Source organism: Stenella coeruleoalba (genome assembly GCF_951394435.1).
Source record: "Stenella coeruleoalba genome assembly, chromosome: 1".
Classification (NCBI taxonomy): Eukaryota; Metazoa; Chordata; class Mammalia; order Artiodactyla; family Delphinidae; genus Stenella; species Stenella coeruleoalba.
In genome coordinates this window covers 163,318,099-163,333,807 of record NC_137169.1, presented here as the reverse complement: position 1 = coordinate 163,333,807, position 15,709 = coordinate 163,318,099, and the positions used below count along the sequence as shown (strand labels likewise).

The 15,709-nt window shown below is 35.0% G+C and overlaps 1 protein-coding gene across 1 annotated transcript in view; it reads right to left on the bottom strand.

Annotated features, from left to right (window-relative positions):
* Positions 1-15,709, bottom strand: part of LOC307177883 (membrane cofactor protein-like) — a gene marked incomplete at its 5' end in the record, with an annotated part of 53,894 nt that overhangs the window by 27,548 nt on the left and 10,637 nt on the right. Inside the window, 4 exons of the mRNA XM_079905363.1 lie at positions 836-883; positions 3,046-3,228; positions 8,943-9,140; positions 9,996-10,081. Coding sequence (XP_079761489.1) covers positions 836-883; positions 3,046-3,228; positions 8,943-9,140; positions 9,996-10,081 — 515 coding nt within the window. The remainder of the gene's footprint in view (positions 1-835; positions 884-3,045; positions 3,229-8,942; positions 9,141-9,995; positions 10,082-15,709) is intronic.

Below are 15,709 nucleotides of genomic sequence, written 5' to 3'. Positions count from 1 at the left end.
CAGCTTGAGGAAGTCCTAAAACTTTTATAAGAAAGACACAACACTCATAGCCATTAGGGAAAAGATCGATATATCCAGCTACCTATTAATGTAAAAGTTTTGCACATATAAATGACCACCAAAAGGAGAAGAGTTAAATAAAATATGATGGCATATATTAAAGTCATCATTTAAAAGGATGAGAATAAATCAAAATACAATCCCAATATAAGACATTAAGTGGAAAAATGCTAGTTTCAAAAAAATATGAATGGTATGATGCCATTTTTGTTTAAGAAAATAAACACCAAATTAAATGTATAGCTACATATATAAGGATTTTGATGTACAGAAACAGATACAAAGACACCCTAACAGTGATTAACTAAGGTAATAGGCTAGGAAGGGAGAACTAATCTTTTACTCTGTATACTTCTGTAATGTTTGAAAATTTACCAAAATATATTCATGTATAAAAATATACTCAGGTAACAAAAAGTTATAAAAAGCAACCCATATCTAAAAGTACAGTATAAAATCCTAAAAGAAAACTGACTAGTGAAAATAAAGCAAAAAACTAAACTAAACTAAACTAAAATAAAATAAAAAAAACAACCCTAGGAAAAAAGTTCACTTCACATTAAAAGGGCTTTAATTTATAGTAAGTTCAAATCAACAAAAAAAAAGTTTTAGGAACCTAATAGAAAAATGAACAAAGAACATGAATAAATAAATGTAGACAGAAAAAGTTAAGCCTCACTGATAATTAAAGAAATGCAAATTAAAATAAGACATGATTTTACACCCATCACTTTATAAATTTCTTAACTATAAGTAGGATAAAGAGTTACTGAACCTGGATATTTTGCAAGTGGAGTCTTGGTTGGATGAGTAGGCTTGTAACCTGGAAAAATAAAGTTGACTCAATTCACCATCCTTGTCAACACAAAATTATGAATTTAATTTTGGTTTTTAATTTTTTTTAAGATTATTTCTCAAAATAAATAATACACATACACTCAGAACTTTGCAATTCTACTCCTGGGTTTAACCTAAATATATATTTGTACAAGTGCATAAGGATGTGTATATAAAATGTTCACTACAACTTTGTATTCTATAATGAAAATCCTAGTAGTTAACTAATTATAAATCATAAAATTTATGTATTCTTTTAAAAGATCCAAGTAGTATATTCCATAATTTTTTTCTTTTTCACTAAGGATTTCTTGGACATTTTTTCATATTAGCACATTTAGATCTGATTTAACACCATTGTATGTTGCTACTGATCCTTTTGGTATAGTCTTTCTCTAACTGATGATAAAAAATGATTGACAATCCCATAAGGAGAGTTGACTTTTGATTTTAAAAAAAGATCACTGTAGCTTCTTCTCTTCATAGGCTTTTTCTCACAAACAATTCATATCTTCTTCAAACACTAAACTGTATCAGTGTTTTATAAGTCCTTATGAAATGTTATGGTCAACTTTCAAAAGAGCATATCAACAAATATAGTATACCACAGTGTATAGGCCCACTAGGACATGGATGGGTCAATGAATATAAATTTCGTATGCAATCTTTATATATCATCCACCAAAAAAACATCTCTTTTCCCACAAAACTTCACAGCACTCACCAAGGTACTGAAGGAGGTTACTGGGTACCAGGTTTACAGGAATTATATAAGGTGTTCTAATTACCATGTTAACATGAATAATCCCCCTCAATCCTTCAAAATATCAGGGCAATAGGAAACAAATTAGATGCCAGTAACTGACATTAGTTTGAGTCATTAGACAACAGGAAACTAGAACCCATAGAAATGATGTTACTTGAGTGAGCAGAGCCACACTAGGACCCTGAATGCAGTCTGCCCAGGTTAATGCTCTTCCCTCTCTTCCTCTTGTCTCTTGCTTCTGCTGCAACTAAAAGGAAGAAGCCAGAGAAAGCAGCCCTGAAATCAGGAATATAATTCCTTCTACCATATCAAAATAGTCTCTCAAGTCTTAAGCAGAGCAGCTAATTAGTAGTCCCTGCCAGAAATCCTCCATTTCATTTCAATAAGTAAGGACTTCTCCTGCCTTTCTGTTGTTATGAAATTTACTTTCTGTTGTCAAATAAAAATGCCCAGTAAAGATACAAATGATATTTGTATGAGGTGGGGAGTGGTAGAAATACTGGTCTTATTCTGGTGACAACAGAAATTTCCCAGTATAAAAAGAACAAAACTGGTTGCAGTCTGGAAAATGAAACATAGTCCTGGACCTGGAAGATACCCTGTGAAGGTGATGCTGTAAGTCATACAAGCTACCTAAGAGCTTTCTAGATGCCAGGCACTGTGCTAAGTGCTTTAAATGGATCCCATTTTGACTTTGTTATCACCCAGTGAGGAAGGCATTAAATCATTTTACATGTAAGTAAATATATTTAAAGTTTACATAACTTGTCCAAGTTCACACATCTGTTGATATCTGTGGACTATGGCAAATACTTTTAGAATCACTAAGCATAACAACTAAAATGGCTGTAAATATATTCTTCCTCTTTTCATTACTAAAAATGATGAATGAGTGTAAATCACATGAATTTAAAGGATTTTTTTTGTAAAATATAAGCAGGAAGTTACTTAATCTGAATGGCTCAAAATTGGGAGTTTTGTATTGAGAGGAATCAGCACTGAAGAACAAACCACATGGGATTACTACTTTCATATCATTTATATGAATTATGGCTCTCATTCTTGACTTATATAGGTAAAAATTCCCATGCTTCGATTTACTCTGAAAAATCATTCCCATCTATTTTTATACATAAAAATACCAAACAAGAGACATTAATATACCTGTGTTCTTTGCTAACAGAATGTGCTAAGACTCTATAAAAACATACAAAATCACAACAGCAGAATTCTATGTTAAGTTCTGTCATACATCTCTCATGGAAATGGATACAAGACAGAGTTAAATACAAAGATTTATTTTTTCAATTATTCTTGTCAATGTCAAAGAAATAAAAACTAAAAGACAAAATTTAAAAAAAGGAAAGAGAAAACATTTGTACCTTTAATACACTTTGGCATCTCAGGCTCCCAAGTATTATTACCACCACAGAACACTAGGTTGCTGCCATTAAGGTAAAAACCCTGGAGGCATTCAAATATCACCACTGCTTGGTAAGAAAATTTTTTTCTACTTCCTGATACCATTATTCCATGTTCGAGTACTGGACGTTCACATTTGACCACTGAAAATTGGAGAAATTCCAGAATTAATAAAAAGCTGCTTTCACACAGGACCAGAAAAACTAGTGCAAAGTAATAATTTCCAGTGGGAAGAAAAAGCCGAGGAATGAAAGGCAAGATGTTAATTGAAAACAAAAAAAGACTTTATTTGTGCATCTGAATTTCAGGCAAATGGATTTAGAGAAACTTAATAACGTTTTTCCACCTAGAACAGACTGTCATTATACTTTATTGGCTTTCCTACATTTTTTCCCATTAATGACAAGTCTTGAGAAAGTGTGACTACCAGGTACAAATTCAGGGCAAGTTCAAAACTTTTGATACTTTTGATACTCTTTAGCTCTAGGATTTTTTCTAAGGTCATGCTGACACTAATTACAGTATCCTGCTCTTTTAGAAAGGTAGCAAAGACTTTTTTGAGAAGGTAATATTTGAGTTCGATTTTAAAAGTTGAAAAGAAGCTAGCCAGGCAAATGCTCAGCCCTCACACCAGTGTACTCTGGTGTTTCCCATTCTACTCTACTTCTCCAAAGTAAAATACAGGTTGTGACCCTCTAGATTGACTTCAATATCTGTGAATGTGTTTTGCAGAATTCGGAAAAAAAAATCACTGAAAAACACTGGGCTGAGCAGAGAGTTCAAGAGGATATCTTATGAGATTAAATCTGAGCAATAGATAAGGGCCAGATAATATACAGACTTTTAAACCAGAATAGTGTTCTTCCTCCTTTCCTGTGGATCTGAATTTCCATCAAGTATCACATCATTTCTGTTCAGCCAGGAGAACTTCTTTATCAATTCTTGTGTTCAGGTTGGCTGATGACAAATTCCCCAAACTTTTGTTTATCTGAAACTGTTTTTTATTTATTTCACCTTCAGTTTTGGAAGATTTCTCCTTGACAGTGAATTCTAGGTTAAGTGTTTTATTTTTCTTTCAGCACATTAGCAGAGATTATTGTCTTCCCATCTCCACAGTTCCTTAAGAGACATCAGCTGTCATTCTTAACGTGGGTAACGGGGAGATGGGGGTGGGTGGGTGTGTCCTCAATATAATACCTTTTTTCCCTGGCTCCCTTTTCTTTTATTTTTTGTTTTCAGTAGTTTTAACATGATGTATTTAGTTTGGTGGAGGTTTCTTGGTAAAATTAAAGTTTTTACTTATCCTGCTAGGGTCACTGAATTTCTTGTACCTGTAGGGTTATTGTTTTGGATCAAATTTGAAATATTTTGGCCCGTGTTTATTCAAATAATTTTCTGTATTCCTCTCCCTCCTCTCTGAAACTTCAATTACATGTATATTTGACTGCTTGCATTGCCACATTTTTTATTTTAATTTCAGCCATTCTAATAGTTGGTTAGTGGTATCTCATTGTGATTTTAAATTACATTCCTGTAATTACTAATGATATTGAGCAACTTTTCATGTACTTTTTGCCATCTACATATCACATTTGGTGAAATATGTCTATTACTAATTTTTGCTCATTTAAAAAAACTGTTTTCTTATTATTGTGTTTTGAGGGTTCTTCCTATATAATAGATACAAGCAAATTATTAGATACATACTTTGAAAATATTTTCTCCCCATCTATTGCTTTTTGTTGTTGTTCTCTTAATAATATCTTCTGCAGTCCAGAAATTTTGAGTTTGGAGTATCCAATTTATTATTTTTTTCTTTAAAGCATCATGCTTTATGGGTTGTATTAGAGAAATCTTTGGCTAGGTCACAAATATTTTCTGTGTTTTCTTGTAAAAGTGTTGTAGTTGTAGGTTTCATATGTATGTCTATGCTTCATTTTGAATAAATGTTTCCATATGGTGCTAACATGGGCTGAGGTTCTTTTTTTTTTTTATAGCATATGGGTGTTCAATTGTGCTGGTACCATTTGTTGAAAAAATTGTTCCCCACTGAATTGTCTGTATACCTGTGAAAATCAACTGGACATATTTACAAGGGTCTGATCCTGGACTCACTATTTTGTTTATTGCTCTATATATCTATCCTTTCACCACTACCAAACTGTCTTGCTTATATGCCTTATAGTATGCTTTATACTAAGTCTTGACAGCAGGTAGAGTACATCCTCCAGTTCATTTTCAAAAACTGTTTATCTATTCTAGCTCTTTTGTCTTTCCATATAAATTTCAGAATCAGTTTGTCAATTTATACAAAAAGGTTTACTGGGGTTTCTATTGGGATTATGTCGAATTTATAGATCAATTATAATGAATTTACACCTTTGTTATTTTGAGTCTTCCATTTCATGGCCAATGTATATCCCTTTATTTATTAAGGTCTTTAATTTCCTTTATTAGTGTTTAGTGGTTTATACCATCTAAATCTTTCATATATGTTAGTTAGATTTATATGCAAGCATTTTGTGTTTTGGATTTGCAAATAGTTGTTGTAAATAAAACTTTCAGTAATGATTTATTGCTAGTATGTAGACATACGATTGATTTCTGTATGTTGATCTTATATTTTGCAACCTTGCTAAAACATCAGTCTTTGGAATTTTCTACATAGACAATCATGTTATAAATGAATACAGACTATTTTATTTCTTTCATTCCAATGTATGTATGCTTATTTCTTTCTCTTGCCTTATTGCAGTGAGTGGGACCTCCAGTGCAATGCTGAATAGAGTAATGAATGTAGACATACTTCCTTTCTTCCTACCTTGGGGGGAAAGAAAGTAGGTTTTTACTATTAAGCATAATGTTAGTTGTGCGATTTTCGTATGTACCTTTTATCAGGTTGATATAGTTAGTTCCATTCTGTTCCTAGTTTGCTAAGTTTTACCATAAAAAGATGATGAATTCTGTCAATTGCTTTTTTTTGCATCTATTAAGATGATCATATATTTTTTCATTATAGTCTTTTGACATGGTAAATAACACTGATTAATTTTAAAATCTGAACCAATCTTGCATTTATGGAATAAATCTTACTTGGCTATAATGTATTCTTATTTTTATATATAGCAGGATTTTTTTTCTTTTTTTTTTTTTAATTGGAGTAAAACTGCTTTACAATGTTGTGTTAGTTTCTGCAGTACAATGAAAAGGGACGAAATTGGGTCATTTGTAGAGATGTGGATGGACCTAGAGTCTGTTATACAGAGTGAAGTGAGCCAGAAAGAGAAAAACAAATATCGTATATTTGTTTTTGGAATATGTGGAATCTAGAAAAATGGTACAGATGAACCTATTTGTAGGGCAGGAATAGAGACGTAGACGTATAGCAGGATTTGATTTGTTGATATTTTGTTGAAAAGTTCTATATTCAATAAGGATATTGTTTACAATTTTCTTTCAATGTTTTTGTCTGGTTTTAGTAACAAGTAATGTCCCCATGAAGTGAGTTGAGAAGCATTTCCTCCTCTTATATTTCTTGAACAGTTTGTGTAGAGGTGCTATTATTTATATCTGCAATGTGTGGTAGAATTAATTCCCCAAGGAGGCCATCTGGGCCTCAGTTCTCACTGTGGGAAGGTTTTTAACTACAAATTATATCTCCTTAATAGGTATAAGACTATTTAGGTTACCTATATATTCATGTGAAGATATTTCGGTATTTTTTGTCTTTCAAGGAATTTGTCAATTTTATTTCAGTTGTCAAATTTATAGGCATAAAGATGTAATATTACAACTATCATCATTGTAATATTTTTTAATATCCATTTAAATGTCTGAAGAATAGTGTTGTCCTCTTTTTCATTCTTTTAAAAAAATTATTTAATTTAATTTATTTATTTTGCAGTACGCGGGCGTCTCGCTGTTGTGGAGCACAGGCTCCGGATGCGCAGGCCCAGCGGCCATGGCTCGCAGGCCCAGCGGCCATGACTCACGGTCCCAGCCACTCCGCTGCATGTGGGATCCTCCCGGACCGGGGCACGAACCCGTGTCCCCTGCATCGGCAGGCGGACTCTCAACCACTGTGCCACCAGGGAAGCCCCGAAAAATTTATTTTTTTAATACAACTTTTTTTTTTTAAAGGAGATGGTGGGGGTAGGAGTTTATTAATTAATTAATTTATTTTTGCTGTGTTGGGTCTTCGTTTCTGTGCAAGGACTTTCTCTAGTTGTGGCAAGCGGGGGCCACTCTTCATCGCGGTGTGCGGAGGCCTCTCACTATCGCGGCCTCTCTTGTTGCGGAGCACAGTCTCCAGATGCACAGGCTCAGTAGTTGTGGCTCACAGGCCTACTTGCTCCACGGCATGTGGGATCCTCCCAGACCAGGGCTCGAACCCGTGTCCCCTGCATTAGCAGGAAGATTCTCAACCACTGCGCCACCAGAGAAGCCCCTAATACAACTTTTAAAGGTTACATTCTATTTACAGTTATTACAAAATATTGGCTATATTCCTCGTGTTGTGCAATACATCCTTGTAGCCTATCTTATACCCAATAGTTTGTACCTTCCACGCCCACACTCCCATATTGCCCCTCCTCACTGGTGACCACTAGTTTGCTCTCTATATCTGTGAGTCTGCTTCTTTTTTGTTATATTTACTACTTTGTTGTATTTTTTAGATTCCACATATAAATGATATCATACAGTATTTGTCTTTCTCTGTCTGACTTATTAAATATCTTTTTCTTTCTTGTCAGCCTAGTTATAGCTTTATCTATTTTATTGATCTTCCCCAAGAACCAGGGGTTTGTTTCATTGGTTTTCTCTATTATTTTCTCTTCACAATTTCATTGATTTCTCTCTAACTTTATGATCATCTTATGTCTCCTTATTTTGAGTTTGCTCTTCTTTTTTTAGTTTTTTAAGGTGGAAGCTTAGATTGTTGATTTGAGACTTTTATTTTTTTCTAACACAAGTATTTCATGCTATAAATTTCCCTTTAAGCAATGCTTTTGTTGTTATCACACAAATTTTGATATTTTGATGTATTGTGTTTTTCATTTTTACTCAATTCAAAACACTGTCTAACTTCCCTTGTTACTTCATCTTTGACTCATGGGTTAGTAAGGAGTGCCTTTCATAATTTTCAAGTATTTGTGAATTTTCTAGATTAGCCCTGTTTTAATGTCTATGTTTATTCCATTGTGAACAGATAATGCACTTAATGATTTCAATTCTTTGGAATGTGCTAAAAATAATCTTATTGCCTAGAATATGAGCTACCCTAGAGAATGTCCCATGTGAACTTGAAAAGAGTAAATATTATCCTGTTATTCAGTGGTTTTCTTCCAAGAATCAAATCCCCTCTAGCATCTCCTTGCTTTATGTCACTCTCTAGTGCCTTAAATATTGTTTTAAAGATATATTTTGTTCAGAGTTTATCATTCTTATCAATGAGAAGCTTAGCTTTTAAAAATTTCTCTACCATTATCTGTAGCCAGAACTCTCAGACATCTTGCAATATAAGAAAAAACTTTATTTTTGAGGCAGGATGTGTTGAGTTTTTCAGTTCTTTCAAGCAAAAATATCCTAATACACACACACACACACACACACACACACACACACACACACAATTAGTTCACACTGTGTAAATTGTAATGTCAAGAACATCTGGTGTGAGGGGTGGGAAACCTCACAACTAGAAATATTTTCTGTTCGATTTGGCCTAAATTAGATTAGAAGTCAATTTAACCGGAGAAAGAAACATATATGACTGTTTCACTTATAGGTAAAACTATTTACGAAGTGTTCCACAGTATTTACAAATGATGAAGGAAACAAATGGAAACATTATTACCTTTACACAGAGGAGCAGCACTACTCCATTTGCCAGGTCCGGAACAAATAAGCTGTCTCTCTCCAACAAGCGAATATTCATCTGATCCATTTGAAGGATTACAACTATAAGTTACTAATTCATTATATTCAAATATATTCCTGTAGCTATTGGTGTGTTTTCCATGTTTTATTTCTGGAGGTCGTCCACAAAAAATCTCTTAAAAAGGGGTAAAAAGAGAAAATAAAGGTAAAGGGAAGGTGAAGGAGTAAGACAGCATCAGAAAAGTCCTATGAACTACCTTCAGTAAGTTCTTTAACATATGATTTCTAGAAGTTAGTTGTGAATCCTTTATCCATTTAGAGGAGAGTTTCCACGAGAAAATGTGTTATCCCAAATTCAAATCATGTAGAAATAAACTTTTAAGAACCAAACTCATTTTCTTAAATACCTATATAAAGTACCTATATGAAATACCTATATTTATCTATAAGGATATGCTAAGTTTTGTTCTAATCATCATAAGAGATGGAAATTTAATGAGAAAATATGCTTGTGATTAAAAATAAAATTCACTGCTAGCTAAGAAATGCATATTTGTAATTTTAAAACATATCCATTCACTCCATCCATGGTTCACACTAATACCAAGATATGGTCTTATTTCACTGTCATCCTTGTAAGTTTATGGTGAAATTTTCCAGAATCTACAAATTGGGTGATTTTGCCACAGACTGAATCCAGACGGCTTCCTTTAAGCCAGATATTGAAGAGATTTTCAAAAATGTAAAACAATGCCACTATTCCCACTGTTGGTTTTGGAAATTTTTAATTTTTTCATAAAAATATGTTGTATATATTAACATGTATTGACTTTACTGTTCCTAAAAATGATTTAATAATTAACTATTTTAAAAACTTTTGTTTTAATTCCAATATAATGAATACCAATAGACATAACCCACATAAAGAAAAGCTCTTTGGAATCGTTGTTGATTTAACAGCATAAACAGGTCCTGAAGCCAAAACGTTTGAAAATTCCTAATCTAAATTCTAAAGTGAGAATTTACTTACTTTCACAATGTGGTATCTTATCACTCCAATGCACATTCCCTCCAATACGGTTACAAGTTAGAATGCTTTTTCCTCTTAAGTAATAACTAAATGAAAAAAGAAAAGGTTACTGTTTCTTTAACAGCACATAATACTGAAAATTTTTATATGGTTGTTTTTCTGTACTACAGTAGTTTGAGGGAGAAGTTTCTTAAATGACATGATATAATGAAAGTGCTAACCAAATCTGCAATTTTAATCAAATAGAGCTTCTGCATGTGGACACACACTGTCCAACAGCAAAATGTCGAAATTACTATCACGCCTGTCAGTGTGGCCTCTTCACCATCTCTGGCAAATGCACCACGCATTCACTTCTATGCTTTTGCTCACACCATTCTGCTCAGCAAGGACTGAGCAGAGAGATCAGGCCCTAGAGCTTGCCTGCCTGGATTCGAGACCCAGCTCCATGAATGACTTGTTATTTAAGCTTTGGAAAGTCTCTTACTGTTCCTCTTGCTCAATTTCCTCATCTATGTAAAAGAGATAATAGTACATACATCATGGGGTTGTTTTGAGAATAAGTTAGCATCTGACACATAGTGAGTACTAGGTAAGTTTTAGTTCTTTTTAATATTCTTTAGATCAGAATATCTTTCCAGGAATAGCTTGGGAATATTACTTAATGAAATCTTCTCTGATGATTTAAATTCACAGTACTCTCTTCTTCTGGATTCTCATTGTAATGATCATAAATAATGGCATGTATTTGGCACTTCTTATTTACTATTTTGATTTAATATATTATGTTAGTATATATTGTGTTTCTAACCAGGCTACAACTTTTTTTGAGAAGAGTCTATGCTTTAAGTTTTTGGTACCTCTCAAAGTACCTAATAGGCTCTCTATATCTATGACAGGATGTTCTAATATTTTTACTTGATCAGTTTAAAAATAATCAGTGAAACTGCTTGTACAAGGTTCAAGTTGACTTTTCCATTAAGCTGTACTCATTTTCTGTATATTAGTGTTTTAGGAGAGGATTTTGGGAAGGTGGTAGAGTTGGAAGCTCTAGGAATCTGTCACCATAACTAGACAAAAACTGCAATGGCAGAATCTGCCTGATGTCACTGTTTTGGAACTCTGGAGTCTGTTGAAGGCTTGCAAGTTCTAGAGGAAAACTCAGACAGGTAAATTGCATTAATTTCAGCCCGTTTCAGCTCTTAGGAAAACAGCAGCAACTTATCCCTACCCTCAGCAGTGTGGCAGGCAACTGTGAGTGTGCTCCTGAAGCAGCTTACACACAGGTTACAGGAGGTACAATAGCCAAAAAGACTGTCTTCCAAGTACCAAGGATCTGTACTCTGATTGCTGACTGCTATTTCTGATCACAGAAAGTGGTGGCAGCCATTGTTGTCACACCTCGCCGACTCTTGCAAGCCCTTTCCTTGTTGGTTGAAGTGACTTACATGGGATTTAAAGATCCAACAACATTTGCTTCCACCTTCATTTTTCATGTTTCCACTCTCAGAAGCCAGGCACTAAAGACTAGGACATTCAAAAACAACTGCATATGTGGGGAAATTTAGAAAGTGAGTGTGCATGTTCAGGGAAAAAACACAGAAACAGCCTGAGAAGGCCTTCAGTTTACATCTCAGGTGATCCCTGCCACAGAAACATGATACAAAAATCAATAAACAAAAACAATAACAAAAACTGCAATGTCTAGGGAAAGGGGAGAATCTGATTTCCAGGGTGACCACATTATTAGATTCCAATGTCCAATATTCCACAAAAATTCACCAGACATACAAAGAAACAGGAAAGTGTGGTCCATTCAGAATAAAAAAACAAATGAACAGAAACTGTTCCTGAAAAATATCTGATGATAGATATATTAGATAAAGACATCAAAATATCTTAAAGATGCTCAAAGAACTAAAGAAAGACTTGGAGAAAGTCAAGAAAATGATGTGTGAACAAAATGGAAGTATCATAAGGAGTTAGAAAACCTAAAAAGGAACCAAAAAGAAATTGTGGAGCTTAAAAGTACAATACCTGGTATTAAAAATTCAATAGAGGGATTAAAGGCAAATTTGAGCTGCAGAAGGATCAGTGAACATGAATATAGAATGGTGGAAGTTACTGAGTCTGAGGAACAGAAAGGAAAAAGAGTGAAGAAAAGTGAGCAGAGCCTAAAGGACCTGTGTGATATCATCAAGTGGATCAACCTACACAGCGTGGGAGTCTCAGAGGGAGAAGAGAGATAGAAAGGGGCAGAGAGAATATTTAAAAAAAATAATGGTGAGCAACTTTGCCAATTTGATGAAAGACACAAATATAAACATCCAAGAAGCTCAACAACCCCCAGGTAAAATGAACTTAAAGACATCAACACTAAGTCACATAATAACCAAACTTTCCAAAGACAAAGACAGAGTGGCTAAGATGGCAGAGTAGAAGGACCCTAAGCTCACCTCCTCTCACAAGAACACCAAAATCACAACAATCTATAGAGCAATCATCATTGAAAAAGACTGAAACCTACTAGAAAAGATCCCCTACAGCTAAAGACATAAAGATGGAACCACAAGGAGACTGGTAGAAGGGGCAGCCTTGCAATATAATTAAATCCCATACCCCACAGTGGGCACCCCACAAACTGGAGAATAATTATATTACAGAGATTCTCCCACAGGAGTGAATTCTGAGCCCCACGTGAGGCCCCACAGCCCAGGGGTCCAGCACTGGGAAGAGGAACTCCCAGAGCATTTGGCTTTGAAGGCCAGTGGGGCTTGATTGCAGGAGCTCCACAGGATTGGGGAAAATAGAGATTTCACTCTTAAAGGGTGCACAAAAAAGTCTCAAACACACCAAAGGACCAAAGGTAAAAGCAGTAACTTCATAGGCGCCTGGGCCGGAGCTACCTACTCATCTTGGAGGGTCTCCTAGGGAAGTGGAGGCAGCTGTGGCTCACTCTGGGGATATAGACATTGCGGCAGATATATCAGGGGATTCATTTGTGTGAGTTCTCCCAGAGGCTGATACTTTGGCACCAAGACCTGGCCCCACCCAATAGCCTGTAGGCTCCAGTGCTGGGACATCTCAGGCCAAACAACAAACTGGGAGGAGATACACCCCTACCCATGAGCAGACAGGCTGCTTAAAAACTTCCTGAGTCCACAGCCACCTCTAAACACACCCCTAGACATGGCCCTGCCCACCAGAGGACCAAAACCCAGCTCCAACAGTTAGGGGGCAGACACCAGAAGCAAGAAAATACAGTCCTGCAACCTGCAAGCCAAGTCTGCAAATGCAGGCCAGATACTACCCTGGGACCAGCTGGCCCCTGGCCCTTGGGTGATGAGAGGGGAGTGCACTGCTGGGATGCATAGGATGTCTCCTACAGAGGGTCACTTCTCTAAGGCCAAAAAAAAGTAACCAACCTACCACATACATAAAAATACAAATAGCAATTTAGAGAAAATGAAGCAACAGAGGAATATGTTTCAGATGAAGGAACAAGATAAAACCCCAGAAGAACTAAGTGACATGGAGGTAGGCAATCTACCCAAGAAAGAGTTCAGAGTAATGATAGTAAAGATGATCAAAGAACTCGGGCAGAGAATGGATGCACGGAATGAAAAATTAGAAGTTTTTAACAAAGAATTAGAAAATATAAAGAACAACCAAACAGAATTAAAGAATACAATAACTGAAATGAAAAATACACTAGAAGGTATCAATAGTAGAGTAAATGAGATGGAAGAACTGATTAGTGAGGTGGAAGACAGAGTAGTGGAAATCACTGCCACTGAAGAGAAAAAAAAAATGAAAAGGAATGAGGACAGTTCAAGAGACTTCTGGGACAACATCAAGCATGCTAATATTTGCATTATCAGGGTCCCAGAAGGAGAAGAGAGAGAGAGAAAGGACCTGAGAAATATTTGAAAAGATAATTGCTGAAAACTTCTCTAACCTGGGGAAGGAAACAGTCACCCAAGTCCAGAAGTGCAGAGAGTCCCATACAGGATTAACCCACAGAGGAATACACCATGACACAGTGTAATCAAAATGATGAAAATTAAAGATAAAGAGAGAATATTAAAAGCAACAAGGGAAAAGCAACAAGTAACATACAAGAGAACTCCCATAAGGCTATCAACTGATTTTTCAGCAGAAACTCTGCAGGTCAGAAAGGAGTGGCAATGATATACTTAAAGTGATGAAAGACAAAAACCTACAACTAAGAATCCTCTACCCAGCAACGCTCCCATTCAGACTTCATGGAGAAATCAACAGCTTTACAGACAAGCAAAAGCTAAAATAATTCAGTATTACCAAACCAACTTTACAACAAATGATAAAGAACTTCTCTAGGTGGAAAAGCAAAGGCCACAAATAGAAACAAGAAAATTATAAAATGGAAAAGCTCACTGGTAAAGGCAAACTTACAAGAAAGGTAGGAAATCATCCACACACAAAGCTAGTAGGGAGGTTAAAAGATGCAAATAGTAAAAATCATTTGTATCCACAATAAGCAGTTAAGGGCTACACAAAACAATTAGATGTAAAATATAAAATCAAAAACAGTAATTGTCAAAAATCTATAATAGATATACATACAAAAAGAAAAAGGAATCCAAACATAACATTAAAGATAGTCATCACAAGAGTAGAGAATGAAAGAAGGGGAAAGAAAAAGACCTACAAAAACAAAAAACAATTAACAAAATGGCAATAGGAACATACTTATCTATAATTACCTTAAATGTAAATAGACTAAATGCTCCAAGCAAAAGACAGACTGGCTGAATGGTTACAAAAACAAGACTAATATATACACTGCCTACAAGAGACTCACTTCAGATCTGGAGACACATACAGACTGATAGTGAGGAAATGGAAAAAGTATTCCATGCAAATGGAAATCAAAAGAAAGTCAGAGTTGCAATACTTATGTCAGACAAAAATGGACTTTAATAAAGACGGTTACAAGAGACAAAGACACTACATAATGAGCAAAGGATCAGTAGAAGAAGAAGATTATAACAATTGTAAATATATATGCACTCAACATAGGAGCACCTCAATATATAAGGCAAGGGCTAACAGCCATAAAGCAAAAATTGACAGTAACACAATGATAGTAGGGGACCTTAACACTCCACTTACATCAATGGACAGATCATCCAGACAGAAAATCAATAAGGAAACACAGGTAACACTCATCCTTCTGAAACTATTCCAAAAAACTGCAGAGGAAAGAACTCTTCCAAACTTGTTCTCTGAGGCCACCATCACCCTGATACCAAAACCAGACAAAGATATCACACAAAAAAGAAATTTATAGGTCAATATCACTGATGAAAATAGATGCAAAAATCCTCAGCAAAATACCAGCAAACCAATTCCAAAAATACGTTAAAAGGATCATACATCATGATCTAGTGGGATTTATCACAGGGAGGCAAGGATTTTCAATATTCACAAATCAATCAATGTGATTGATCAATGTGATACAGCATATTAACAAATTGAAGGATAAAAACCATGTGATCCTCTCAACAGATGCAGACAAACTTTTTATAAAATTCAACATCCATTTACGATAAAAACTCTTCAGAAAGTAGGCATGTGGTCCTCTCAACAGATGCAGACAAACTTTTTATAAAATTCAACATCCATTTACGATAAAAACTCTTCAGAAAGTAGGCATAGAGGAAACATAGCTC